Source organism: Eschrichtius robustus, chromosome X (assembly GCF_028021215.1).
Source record: "Eschrichtius robustus isolate mEscRob2 chromosome X, mEscRob2.pri, whole genome shotgun sequence".
Classification (NCBI taxonomy): Eukaryota; Metazoa; Chordata; class Mammalia; order Artiodactyla; family Eschrichtiidae; genus Eschrichtius; species Eschrichtius robustus.
The window spans coordinates 131,216,430-131,230,293 of NC_090845.1; the positions used below are offsets into that span (position 1 = coordinate 131,216,430).

General features: G+C 56.9%; 2 protein-coding genes across 2 annotated transcripts; both read right to left on the minus strand.

Annotated features, from left to right (window-relative positions):
- Positions 1–215: 215 nt before the first annotated feature.
- On the minus strand, positions 216–1,172 carry LOC137757453 (melanoma-associated antigen 10-like). Its single transcript, XM_068534141.1, has 2 exons — positions 1,035–1,172; positions 216–872 (listed from the first exon to the last, which is right to left on the minus strand). Exons 1-2 carry the CDS (start codon positions 1,170–1,172, stop codon positions 216–218), a joined length of 795 nt encoding a protein of 264 aa, XP_068390242.1.
- Positions 1,173–12,214: 11,042 nt separating this feature from the next.
- LOC137757418 (melanoma-associated antigen 10-like) lies at positions 12,215–13,018 on the minus strand. The gene has a single exon (XM_068534111.1). It carries the CDS (start codon positions 13,016–13,018, stop codon positions 12,215–12,217), a length of 804 nt encoding a protein of 267 aa, XP_068390212.1.
- Positions 13,019–13,864: the final 846 nt, after the last annotated feature.

Sequence of the window (13,864 nt, forward strand, 5' to 3'; positions counted from 1 at the left end):
TCCTAAAGAAAACAGAGATGAACTTCCATGTCAACATACACAACAGGAACCCAAAGATGCTGCACACCGGGTTCCCCCGACAGGCCCGGGCCCTCACTACTTAGAAGGCTGACCGCTCCCTCTTCAAACTCCGAGCGAAGGATCAGCCTCCCTTCCTGCCCCACGGGAGAAGCTGCTGGACGTGGGCCTGGAAGGAGCCTGGCTGCTGCTCTGGCTCAGGCCCCCTCTTCCTCATCGCTCACAGCCTCTGCACACAGGGATGGGAAGGACCTGGGATCCCATCCACTGGCCCTGAGCAGATACTCCAGGACCTGCCACTTGCTGGCCTCCGCGTGGGCCCGGGGACCCCACAGGAACTCGTAGCGGGCGGGGTCGCTGTGGGGCACCTGACGGAACTCCAGGTAGCCCTCCTGCACCCACACTTTGGTGAGCACCTCCCTGACCTCACCATGGATGCAGTGCTGCCTGCCAGCACACAGCCCCTTGTTGCCAAGCAATCCCCAGACCTCCGCCTCAGGGGCGCGGTCACCGTACAGGGAGATCAGGCCCAGGAGCATCACCAGGAGGCCGGCCTTGGGCATGCTCTGCCCATCGCTCAGCACTGCATCACAGGTGAGGCCCAGGGTGGGGACCAGGACGTAGGTGCGCTCGTGGGGGTCCACCTCCTTCACGTCCACGCCAAACACCAGCTGCATGCACTCGCAAGCTTCGCTGAAGACCACGGGGAACTGGTCCCAGTGGTCTCTGAAGACGATATTCAGCATCTCCGCCTTGGAGGTCAGCTCCTTGGTGCGATACTTGAGGAGCAGGAATGCCACCAGGTCAGCCACCTTCAGTGGTAGTGGGTCTAAGTGCAAGGGATCCACATCTTCCTGGTCATGCCAGGTGCTCGGCCCCTCCTCGTCTTGGCTGCTGGAGTCATCGTCTTCAGATTGGCTCCACGGAGTGGCGGCCATGGCAGTAGGGGAGGGGCTCTGGGGGGGACTGGGTTCCCCAGCATCAGTCCCCTCCTCCAGGGTGACCTGGAACAGGACAGGGTAGGAGGAGGAGGAGGAGGAGGGCGAGGGGGATGCGGCCTCCTCCCCCTCAGCCCCGAACAGCTGCGCCTCCACCGGGCCCTGGGCCTGGACTGGGGCCTGAAGGTCTGCCTCAGGCTGGCGCAGCTCACTCATCTCGACCAGGGGCCTGATGACTGGGGTCGGGCCGCCGACGGGAGTCTGGGCAGGGGTGACAGGTGGGGACCACGGGCCTGGGGGAGAGAGGGGATGTGAGTAGCCTCGGCTGAGACACGCACCCTGGGCAGCTCTGACGAAGGCCACTTACAGGGCTCGCCTGGAGGGGTGCCCTCGGGCCTCACAGGGGCGCTCCTCCTGGGCGGCCTGTCCCCTGCCAACCTGAAGAAGGAAGCGAGGTGGCCCCTCAGGGTGCAGCCAGCGCAGCCCCAGGTACCGACCGGGGCTGAGAGGGCTGTGGGGAGGTGCGGTGACTTGGGCCTTGTGGGGTCCCCTCTGTTCTGGGACGGGGAGCCCCTGGGTGCACACTCAGGGCGCGCACCTCACCTTGACTCCTGGCGCTGCCTGGGCCTCCTCTGCTCTGTGGCCTGAGGACACGTGCCTCAGACCTGGGCCTTCGCCTCCCGGTTCCTGGAGCCCCTGTAAGAGGAATGGAGGGCGCACGTCGGGTGTAGATTGTGGCACAGCCCTGGGCCCCTCGGTGCTGGTAGGAGGGGTGGGCCGGACTCTGTGAGGTTCCCAGTGTCCTGGCGTGGGTGGCCCCCTGTGTGCTCACTCAGGGCAGGGCCTCCCCTTCCCCCTGGCAGGGCCTGGGCCCTCTGTCTGCTGTCCTGAGGCAAAATTCTCAAGACACATTCCCTGCACTGAAAAGCAGGAAGGGAGGACCTCCACATCTGGCCATGGTGCCCAGGGGCTAACAGGGCTCACAAGGGACAAGCAAACGCCGTGGGGTCCATCTGTGCTGGGACGATGGCGGTCGGCTCAGTCTCCACCTTGACACCCTGCAGGGCCTGGGACAGCTCCCTCTGCTGACTGTGACTCACCTGCATAAGACACCAGAAGAGGAAGTGAGGGGCAGTGTACCCACCTATTCTGGGACACCCACGGCTGACAAAAGGGGCAGGGCCGGCTGGGCTCCAAGTACTCTGTGAGGAGGGGTCTCCCCAGTGCTCACGATGCCCACTGCCAGGGCCTGAGGCCAGTCCCATGGCGCGAGGCCCCCTGGCCGAGACCAGCCGTCTGGATGAGGAGGCTGGCGTGCGGGCCCCACGGGGGTTTCCAGGGCTGGCAGGAGGGATTCCTGTGGGCCCCCTCTTTGTGGTGAGGGTGTGGTCTCCTCACCCCTCCCTCAGGGTCTTCACCTTGACTCCTGGCGGCTCCGGGGCTCCTCCCGCTGCTGAGCAGATGTGCTCCCTAGATGCCCCGATGCCATCCTCCCATGCCGGGTCCCCCCTCCCCAGCATGCTGCCCCGCCCCCACGCAGGGCCCCCTCTGTTCTGGAAGGCTGCGTTCTCAGTCCGGGCCCAGGACCCTCGGCCCTATTCCCGTGGAGCCTGGCCCTGCTGACCGATTCCCCCTGAAGCCTGAGCCGCTCAGCAGCCCCCAAGCACGGGGCAGCAGGAAGGCGCGTCACCCTGGCCTCCCTGCCCGGGCTCCCGCGGGGGACAGGGGACAGCCGGGCCCCTGGGGTCACTGCTCTCAGGGGGTTGGGGAGCTACAGCTCTCCACGAGGGCGGATCGGGCCTTTCCCTCCCTGGCTCATCCTGGGGCGCCTCAGACCCAGGCCCTCCCCACACCCCCGGGCCTGAGCCTCCTGATCCCTCAACCCAGACCCTCACCGGGTCCAACCTGCAAGGCTGCCCTTCGGGGGCGGCACCTGGAGCCAAAAGCCCAGGACCCAGGGGCACAGCAGGGGCGGAGAGAGGCCCCAGGGTTCTGGAGTCCAAGTGCCGACCCTCCCTCAGGGTCTCCAACTAATGTCCCTGCAGGTCCTGGGCTGGTCCGTCTTCATCCAGAGACGCTGCTGCTCACACCAGCTCCCCATCCTCTCTAAGTCCCGGATGCAGAAGTTGGGACACACCTCGTGTGCTCTTCCCACCCAGGGCCTCCCAGGCCTGGCAGCAGGGGCGGGGTTCAGTGGGATCCCCTAAGCGCTCCCTCAGGGTGCTCACTCTCACTGTGGGCTCACGTGACTCTCCCCGCTGCCCCCCTGTGACCCCGCCACTCATACCAGGCGCCCAGTCTCTGTGGGACCCGGATGAGGAAGTCAGGGTAGGCTGCCACCTGCTCATCACGCCACAGGGCTTCCACAGCGGAGGGCGGGGACGGATTTCTCCAGGACACACCACACCCCACCCACGTTCTCGGGTCCAGTGTCCCCTCAGCCCTCCCTCAGGGTCCTCACCTTGACTCACGGTAGGACCTGGGATTCTCCCCTCCCCCCAGCGGAGGCCCCGCCTCTGATCCCAGGACCCCAGTCTCTCTGAGACCCGGATGTCAGGAAGTGCCGCACGTGCTCATCCCGCCCTGTGGCCTCCCAGGGCCCACTCTGGTCTGGGGTCCATGTTCCCCTCAGTCCTCCCTCAGGGCCCTCACCTTGACTCCTCGCAGGACCTGGGATTCTCTCCCGTGCCCGCCTGAGACCCCACCCCTTATGCCCCCTCCCAAACCTCTCTGAGTCACCGCCCCTTTCACCCCGTCCCCAGCGTCTCTGAGACCCGGATGACAGGAAGTGCCGCACGTGCTCATCCCGCCCTGTGGCCTCCCAGGGCCCACTCTGTTCTGGGGCCTAGCTTCCCCTCAGTCCTCCCTCAATGCTCTCACCTTGACTCCACGCAGGACCTGGGATTCTCTCCCGTGCCCGCCAGACACCCCACCCCTTATGCCCCTCCCCAGCCTCTCTGAGACCACGCCCCTTACACACCCTCCCCAGCGTCTCTGAGACCCGGATGTCAGGAGGTGCTGCACGTGCTCATCCCACCCTATGGCCTCCAACGGCCAAGTCTGTTCTGGGGTCCAGGTTCCCCTCAGTCCTCCCTCAGTGCTCTCACCTTGACTCCACGCAGGACCTGGGATTCTCTCCCTTGCCCACCAGACACCTCGGCCCTTACGCCCCCTCCCCAGCCTCTCTGAGACCCCGCCCATAACACCCCCTCCCCAGCGACTCTGAGACCCGGATGTCAGGAAGTGCTGCACGTGCTCATCCCGCCCTGTGGCCTCCAACGGCCAAGTCTGTTCTGGGGTCCAGGTTCCCCTCAGTCCTCCCTCAGGACCCTCACCTTGACTCCTCGCAGGACCTGGGATTCTCTCCTGTGCCCGCCTGAGACCCCACCCCTTATGCCCCCTCCCCAACCTCTCTGAGTCTCCGCCCCTTACACCCCCTCCCCAGCGTCTCTGAGACCCCGCCCCTTACACCCCCTCCCCAGCCTCTCTGAGACCCGGATGTCAGGAAGTGCTGCACGTGCTCATCCTGCCCTATGGCCTCCCAGGGCCCACTCTGTTCTGGGGCCTAGCTTCCCCTCAGTCCTCCCTCAGGGCCCTCACCTTGACTCCTCGCAGGACCTGGGATTCTCTCCTGTGCCCGCCTGAGACCCCACCCCTTATGCCCCCTCCCCAGCCTCTCTGAGACCCCGCCCCTTACACCCCTTCCCCAGCCTTTCTGAGTCCAGGATGTCAGGAAGTGCTGCAAGAGCTCATCTCACACTTTGGCCTTCCAGGGCCGACTTTGTTCTGGGGTCCAGGGTCCCGTCAGTCTTCCCTCAGGGTCCTCCGTTTCTGTCCTGCTAGGCCCTAGGCTTCTCATCTGCCCACCTGAGGTGCCACCCCTCACCACAAGTCCCCAGTCTCTGTGGAACCCGGATGTTGAAGTCCGGACGTGTGCTCATGCCGCCCTAGGGCCTCCCAGGGCTGAAGGCAGGGACAACCCACCTTCCAACCGTGATCTGGGTCCCAGGAGCCCCGCAGTCCTCCCGCTGCTCCTCATTTTGGCTCCCCTCAGGAGCCAAGGTGGGAGATACATTTTATTTCCGTCTATATCTATATATCTGTTTTCTATCTATATATCTATATCTATATAGATATATTCTATATCTACATATAGATAGATATAGTTTCTTTCATTCTCCCTCCTATAGTTTTCTAGGATTTATCATGGGAACAGAAGACAGAAGCTCAAAACTGACTGTCGTCTTGGCAGATAAAGTTATAGCACTAATTCTGTAAATCTATAAACAAGGAGGATCGACATGGTCGCCGTATACCGTTTCCCATCATTGGGTATGCTATGCTGCTTTTTTATTTAGGAACCCTTGAACCTGAGTCTTCCAGTAAACTTGTATAATGTCTCCATAAAGACCTTGTCTACATATTTGTTAGGCGTCTTCTTAGGTAACTTTTAAAATTTATTGCCGTTTTAAAATGAGGCATTTTCTAATACATGTTCTAAATAGTTATTGCTCTTGCACGGCAAGGCTCTTGATTTGGCGGTGGTGACCTTCCATCCTCTATTTTTCTGAAGTCCCTTATTCATTTGAGTATTCCATGGGCACCTTCCTTTGAATTTGCGAGATAGTTGATCATGTGGTAACACGAAATACTAGTTCTTCTCCGTTTACGTATTTCTTCTTTATTTTGAGATCCATAGCTCTGGCTTCCTATTGCAGTGCAGCTTCAAAAGTTAGAGGTGATAAAATATTTCTAGGACTTGTCCCTCACAAGAATGCTTCTAACATTTCACATTACTGTATGTTTAAATATGTGTGGATATATGTATGCATACATACACAAGCGTATATATACATGCTGTATGTTTATATATGTGTATGTACGTATGGGGTGTGTGTGTGTGTGTGTATATATATATATATATATATATATAGTTTCTGTACATATGGTTATTTTAAGTTGCTGATTTCTTAAATTCAAGTGCATTTTTCACAACACTGCCTTGTACTTCCTCCCCCATGCTTAACGGTTTGGATATCATATATCCTTTTGCTTTGCATATCCCTCATCTACTTTTTGGGGATACAGATGATTTTACTACTTCTGTCATGTGCCCTTCCTGCACGCTTCCTCTACGTTTACTGTACATTTGTTTGAACAATGACATTTTCCCTCGTAATTTTCATATTTCCAACTGTGGCCTTTTCTTTACAACTTCGAGAAGTCCCTTTAAAATTTCTTGAAAAGCTGGTTTCATGGTGCTGCACTCCTTTAGTTGTGCTTTTCTGCAGAACTTTTGATCACTCCTTCACATGTGAACAATAGGCTTTCGGGGTAGAGCATTCTTGGATGTAGGTTTTTTCCTTTCAGCATTTTTGAAATATGGTGCCACTCCCTTTGGCCTGCAGCATTTCTGCTGAGAAGGCAGCTGATGGCCTAATGGAATTTCCCTTGTCAGTAACTTATTGCTTTTCCCTTGATGCTTTAATATTCCCTCTTTATCTTTAATTTTGGACATTTGAATTACAGTGGGTCTGGATGTGGTCCTCTGTGGGTTGATCCTGCTTGGGACTCTGGCTGCTTCCTGGACCTGGATGTCTGTTTCCTTTCCCAGGATAGGCAAATTTTCAGCTATTTCATGTTCCATTATGTTCTCTGACCCTTTCTCTCTCTCTTCTCCTTCTGGGACCCCTATAATGCAACTGTTAGTGTGTTGGATGTTGTCTCAGAGGTCTCTTAAACTGTCCTCATTTTTTAAAATTCTTTTTTCTTTTATCTGTTCAGCTTGAGTGATTTCCACTACTCTGCCTTCCAGCTGGGTGACGTGTTCCTCGGCATCATCTAATATGCTCTTGGTACCTTCTAGTGTATTTTTCATTTCAGCTCTTGTATTCTTCAGCTCTGTATGGCTCTTTGTTATATTTTCTAACACTTTGTTAAGCGTCTCGCTGTGTTTATCCATTCTTCTCCCAAATTCTCTCAGCATCTTTATGATCATTACCTTGCACTCTTTATTGTGTAGATTGCTTTCTCCATTTCACTTGGTCCTTCTTCTGGGGTTTTATCTTATTCCTTCATTTGGACCATATTCCTCTCTCCCCCCACCCCCATTTTCCCTAATTCTCTCTTTTTACTCTTCTGTATTTGGCAGGCTGGTTATATCTCTTGGTCTAGGAGGAGTGGTGTCTTGAAGGAGACGACCTATGCATCCCAGCAGTCCACTGCCCTTTTGTCACCAGAGCTCTGTGCTCTCGTGTTGCCCCCCTATGGGCACCGCGTGGTCCCTTCTGCTGTGGCAGGCTGACTGGCGTGGGCAGCCTGGTAGGCATGGCTGGCCCCTGGTCTGCTTGGTTGCCGGGCCTTGCCTTGTGCAGAGGCTGCTGATCACTGGTGGCCGGGGCTGGGGCAGGAGGTGTCTGGCTGCTGAGACCTGGCTGGTCCCAGGCCTGGTGCTGGCCCACTGGTGGGTGGAGCAGTGTTCTGGGATGGGGGGTTACAGGGCCAAGGGTTCTCAAATCTAGTGTCAGCCTGCTGTTGGCTGGGGCTCTTTCGTGACATAGCTGGTGGCGGGGTCCAGGGTGCCCTGAAGCAGGTGTTGGCCTGCTGGTCTGGAAATCCAGGGCCTAGGGGGTCCCAGGTCTGCTGCTGGCCTGCTGGGGGGTGGGCTTAGATCTGACATGGCAGGCTGCAGGGCTACAGTGGTCCTGGGGCTGGTTCCTGCTCCCTGGTGCATACAGCCCGATCCTGGGGCTAGTGTCAGACCACTGGTGGATGGAGCTGTTTCCTGGGGTCTCTGGTTACAGAGGCTGGCGTGCTGGAAGAGGTGCCAGCCGGCTGGTAGGCAGACCTGGGCCCAGGGTCTCTGGCTGCCGAGCCCTGGGGTTGCTGAAGTTGGTGTCGGCCTGCTGGTGGATGGGGCAGGGTCTGGACAGCTGGCTGCAGGGCGGAGGGTCCCGGGGCTTGTTCGCCCACACAGGTGGCTGGAGCAACCTCCTGGGCGCTCTGGTGGCAGGCCAGGTCCTGGTAGGCTGGGGCTCAGAGGGTCCTAAAGCAGCTGGCCTGCTGGTGGTGGAGCTGTGCCCATGCTCACCTAGCGGCTTGGCCTGAGGCTTCCCAGTCCTGAGGCCAACAGGCTGGTGGGCATGGCTGAGTCCCCTTGCCAATAAGCTAGAGGGAGGCCTCCAAAATGGCACTTGCCAGCAGGAGCGTCCTTGTGCTACAACGAGCGCCTCCACATGGCTGCCACCAGTATCCATGCCCCAGGGTCAGCTCCAGCCACTTACCTCCTCCGCAGGAGGCTATCTGTGATGAGCAGGTGGGTCTGACGGAGACTCTTTCAAATTACTGCTTCTGCACAGGGTCTTGGAGCAGGTGAGATTTGGTGTGCGTACTTTAAGAGGGGAGTTTCTACTTCCTACCGCTGTCTGGCTCTCGTGAAAGTAAGACTCGCTCACCTTAAAAGCCAAATGTTCTCTGAGCATGCGGTCCCGGTGCATGACCTCCAGGCTAAGGTGCCCAGTGTGGGGCTCAGACCCCTCGCTTCTGGGGGAGAATATCTGCAATGGTAACTATCCTACCGTTTCTCTGTTGCCCACCCAAAGATATGGGTCTTGACTATACCATGAGTCTGATCGTCCTACCCATCTTGTTGTGGTTTCGTCTCTATATGGTAGTTAGATATATATGTAGATAGATAGATATACGAGTACTATATTATGTTTATCACAGAGACTAAGGCAGAATCCTCAATGTTGTACCATTCCTAAAGGAAATCAATGGACCACTTATGGTTAGTTGATTACAACATCTCACTTCCATCCTTGAAGGGGGAGAGGGTCATCTTGACTGCAATGCGTATCACACATTCTAGATGTGGGCTTGACTTTCCTTCTTACGGTGCCTCGTCTGGTGCCACTAACTGAGGGCTTAGAGAAGGCAGGATGGACTGACACAGGATATTTCACAGGACCACCCGGGACTCGTACAGCAAGCGAGGGGTTCGGAGGGCACGTGGCCGTGAGACGCAAAGCCACAATGTCAGCCCACACCTTCCCGAAGCTGCGGGTCTTCTGGAGCAGTGGAATGGCCTCGACAAAGCACACAGGAGGTGTACGTTTGGAGATGAGAGCCCATGATGATGGGGTGTCATCCTCCAGGTTATCAGACACAATCGACATCTGTCGTCGTTGTTCTACCACTAGATGGGATACGTGGTCCTTGAACCAGAGGGTAGAGTGACCCCATTTGCCGTCACTCCCACTGGCCCACACGGGAAGCTGTGCTTCCTGTCCCCCAAGTTTAGGGTCTGTAGTTCCACACCTGGGCTGTCCAGCCATTAGGCACATCTAGCTATTGACATTTAACTTTAAGGTGTTTTAAAGTAGAAGTCCAGGCCCTGGGACACACTAACCACGTGTCAGTACTCAACAGCAGCCTCATGTGGCTACTGGTGCCCTATTGACAGGGCTGGCAGGACCTATGGTTCCCAAAGTGAGAATGCTTTCCCCAGGAGACACGATAAGGGTCCTCCTGACCTATAAGCCGCGGTTCCCACCTGGGCACTGTGTGCTCCTCTCCCGAGAGGCTCAGGTGCCAGTTCCCCATCCCCGAGTCTGCTCTCCACCTGGCCAGGCCCTACCACGTGGGGAAGGGAAGGGGACAGAAGGCTTGTCCCCGGAAGGAGGCCAGTGGTGAGAGGAGTGCAGGGTCCTCATGGGGTTCTCGCTTGCAGCTCAGCTCCAGGCTCCTAGGCTGCATCCCTGCCCCCTGCTCCCAGGGATCTCGGCCCCTCCTGGGTCCCTCTGGATGTACCACCCCTAGGACACCTTCTGCACTGCCCACAATCCACAATTTTTCCACACCAATGTATTATTTTTATTTAAGTGGAAAGTTTCTTCTGTCTTTGTATTTAAAACAGTGATTTAAACACCATCTTATTTAAAAATATTTGTAGGTTTACATAAAGGATCCCAGATTCCCTGCAGGCAGCTGCCAGGAAGCAGAGGACGACAACATATGGGCCAGGACTTGGAGTGAGTCTCTCCCCTGCAATGCTGTGTACTAGGTGCTCAACAAAAAGCAGCTGCTATAACTTTGCGTTGAAAAAAATTCCGTTCATTAGGTGAAGGAGCTTCCGACAAAGCCAAATGTGCCTTGAACCTGCAACTACTTCTAGTCACTACTCTGTGACGGGTACTTTCTAATACAAGATCCCATTTACTTTCCAAGGCTCTTGTGAATGTCAACAGGGAGGGCTCCCCCTATTCCCTCCAGAGCACCTCCTGCCCTTCCCTCTGCAATCAAGCCCGTAGTCTCAGCAGGCTGAGGATGTGCCCCTTCCTCCTCATGCAAGGACACATCTCAGCCTGGGAGTCTCAGCTGCCGCCACACGATGGAACGTGCCTGAGCACCTGCACGGGTGCCCTTGGGCACCCGGACAGCCACGACCTTCCTGTGGGGCAAGGACCAGACACCAGACTGTGGGAGGAGGGCTAGTTAGTTTCCTTGGTAACATCCCGCTAGGATATCCACAGGAGCCATCCTTCACCTCCAAGGAGGATTCTGAGATGTGTGGAATTCAGCTTCACTCGGTGTTTTTGCCGCCATGGTTTCTATGACCATTCCTCATCTAAGGCTTTGGGGTCTGACCACCTAGGAAAGCTGATCCATCAGTTTAAGTGTCCAGCAGCCACTTTCAAAGAAGACTCCCCATTAAAATCCTACCAACAATTCGGGGGTGGTTACCAAAGCTGCTTCAACTGTATACCCCAAGGCTGAGTAAATTGTGAGCCAAACCAAACTCCACTCACCCCTCCCCATTTGGAAGATGTTGAGCGTATTCAGGCGCAGGCAGAATAACCAGGACTCTGAGGGTCTCTGCCCAAAGTGCACCTTCTCTTCCTGCCCCAGAAGATTTATCCACGACAGAAGAGGAACTTCTAATTTGCATGTCCCATTTCAGATTTTCTTCTCACCCCTAAGATGCCCTCTACACGCCTGCTGCTGCCACCACCCAGCTTCATCACCATCACCTCCCACAGAAGGAAGCCCCACTTCCCAAAGGCCCAAACTGCGCTGGCTCGGGGCACTTACCCTCCAGGGCCCGCTCCTGGAGCCCCACCGCCTCGTCCCATGTTGACTTGTTCTGTGGGACTTTTAGGGGACGTCTCACCACGTTCCTCATGTGACTGCGGCTCCTAGACCATCACTCTAGGTGTGGGTGTGTCCTGCTTTTCCTAGCATTCCCGCTACTAACACAGGCCCTTCCAGAGAGCAGAGGCTCCGTGAAGGTCTGCGGAATAAACAAGCCAGTGAGCAGGGGCCTTATTGACTCAGATTAATTTTCAGCTATTTCTTAAGTAAACCATGCTAATCTGATATTTACATATACATATATGTATGCATATTAGTTTTGGAAAATGACAGATGAGAAGGCACAAGAAGTAAGAATTAACTAACTTGTACTTTTATTTCTCTTTTTCTTGACCTCATCAATTGTATTCGAAAGTTCTTTTTTTGGCTTCCCTGGTGGCGCACTGGTTGAGAATCTGCCTGCTAATGCAGGGGACACGGGTTCAAGCCCTGGTCTGGGAAGATCCCACATGCCGCGGAGCAACTGGGCCCGTGAGCCACAACTACTGAGCCTGCGCGTCTGGAGCCTGTGCTCCGCAACAAGAGAGGCCACGATAGTGAGAGGCCCGCGCACCGCGATGAAGAGTGGCCCCCGCTTGCCACAACTAGAGAAAGCCCTAGCACAGAAACTAAGACCCAACATAGCAATCAATCAATCAATAAAGAAATCTTTAAAAAAAAAAAAAAAAAAGAAAGTTCTTTTTTATTTCCAAGAGATTCATATTCCAATGCCATGTTATCTTGTTCAGGATCACAAAATAACATGGGAATCTTACAGTTTGCTTTACACAATAGCAAAACTCTTGTCGTTGAACACAATTAGTGTAAATACATGTGTGATCAATGTCATTCATAAACTTAGATACCGAAGCTTATTAAGCCTTCTTTTAAAATGAACAATATTTAACAAATTCCTAAAGAAAACAGAGATGAACTTCCATGTCAACATACACAACAGGAACCCAAAGATGCTGCACACCGGGTTCCCCCGACAGGCCCGGGCCCTCACTACTTAGAAGGCTGACCGCTCCCTCTTCAAACTCCGAGCGAAGGATCAGCCTCCCTTCCTGCCCCACGGGAGAAGCTGCTGGACGTGGGCCTGGAAGGAGCCTGGCTGCTGCTCTGGCTCAGGCCCCCTCTGCGTCATCGCTCACACCCTCTGCACACAGGGATGGGAAGGACCTGGGATCCCATCCACTGGCCCTGAGCAGATACTCCAGGACCTGCCACTTGCTGGTCTCCGCATGGGCCCGGGGACCCCACAGGAACTCGTAGCGGGCGGGGTCACAGTGGGGCACCTGCCGGTACTCCAGGTAGCCCTCCTGCACCCACACTTTGGTGAGGAGCTCCCTGGGCTCCCCATAGATGTAGTGCTCCCTCCCGGCACACACACCCACCTTGCTAGGTGCTCCCCACACCTCCTCCTCAGGGGCAACAAAGTCGTCCTCCAGGAGGATCAGGCCCAGGAGCAACACCAGGAGGCCGGGCTTGGGCATGCTCTGCCCGTCACTCAGCATCCCATCGTAGGCGAGGCCCAGGGCGGGGACCAGGACGTAGGTGCACTCGCGGGGGTCCACCTCCTTCACGTCCACGCCAAACACCAGCTGCATGCACTCGCAAGCTCGGCTGAAGACCACGGGGAAGTGGTCCCGATGGTCACGGAGGACCATATTCAGCATCTCCGCCTTGCAGATCGGCTCCTTGGTGCGATACTTGAGGAGCAGGAATTCCACCAGGTCAGACTTCAGCACAGTAAGTGCCTCCTGGGGCAAGGACTCGGCATAGGCGGAGAAGGAGGGGGCGACGGGGGAGGAGGAGGACGAGGGGGATGCGGCCTCCTCCCCCGCAGCCCCGAACAGCTGCGCCTCCACCGGGCCCTGGGCCTGGACTGGGGCCTGAAGGTCTGCCTCAGGCTGGCGCAGCTCACTCATCTCGACCAGGGGCCTGATGACTGGGGTCGGGCCGCCGACGGGAGTCTGGGCAGGGGTGACAGATACGGACCACGGGCCTGGGGGAGAGAGGGGATGTGAGTAGCCTCGGCTGAGACACGCACCCTGGGCAGCTCTGACAAAGGCCACTTACAGGGCTCGCCTGGAGGGGTGCCCTCGGGCCTCACAGGGGCGCTCCTCCTGGGCGGCCTGTCCCCTGCCAACCTGAAGAAGGAAGCGACGTGGCTCCTCAGGGTGCAGCCAGCGCAGCCCCAGGTACCGACCGGGGCTGAGAGGGCTGTGGGGAGGTGCGGTGACTTGGGCCTTGTGGGGTCCCCTCTGTTCTGGGACGGGGAGCCCCTGGGTGCACACTCAGGGCGCGCACCTCACCTTGACTCCTGGCGCTGCCTGGGCCTCCTCTGCTCTGTGGCCTGAGGACACGTGCCTCAGACCTGGGCCTTCGCCTCCCGGTTCCTGGAGCCCCTGTAAGAGGAATGGAGGGCGCACGTCGGGTGTAGATTGTGGCACAGCCCTGGGCCCCTCGGTGCTGGTAGGAGGGGTGGGCCGGACTCTGTGAGGTTCCCAGTGTCCTGGCGTGGGTGGCCCCCTGTGTGCTCACTCAGGGCAGGGCCTCCCCTTCCCCCTGGCAGGGCCTGGGCCCTCTGTCTGCTGTCCTGAGGCAAAATTCTCAAGACACATTCCCTGCACTGAAAAGCAGGAAGGGAGGACCTCCACATCTGGCCATGGTGCCCAGGGGCTAACAGGGCTCACAAGGGACAAGCAAACGCCGTGGGGTCCATCTGTGCTGGGACGATGGCGGTCGGCTCAGTCTCCACCTTGACACCCTGC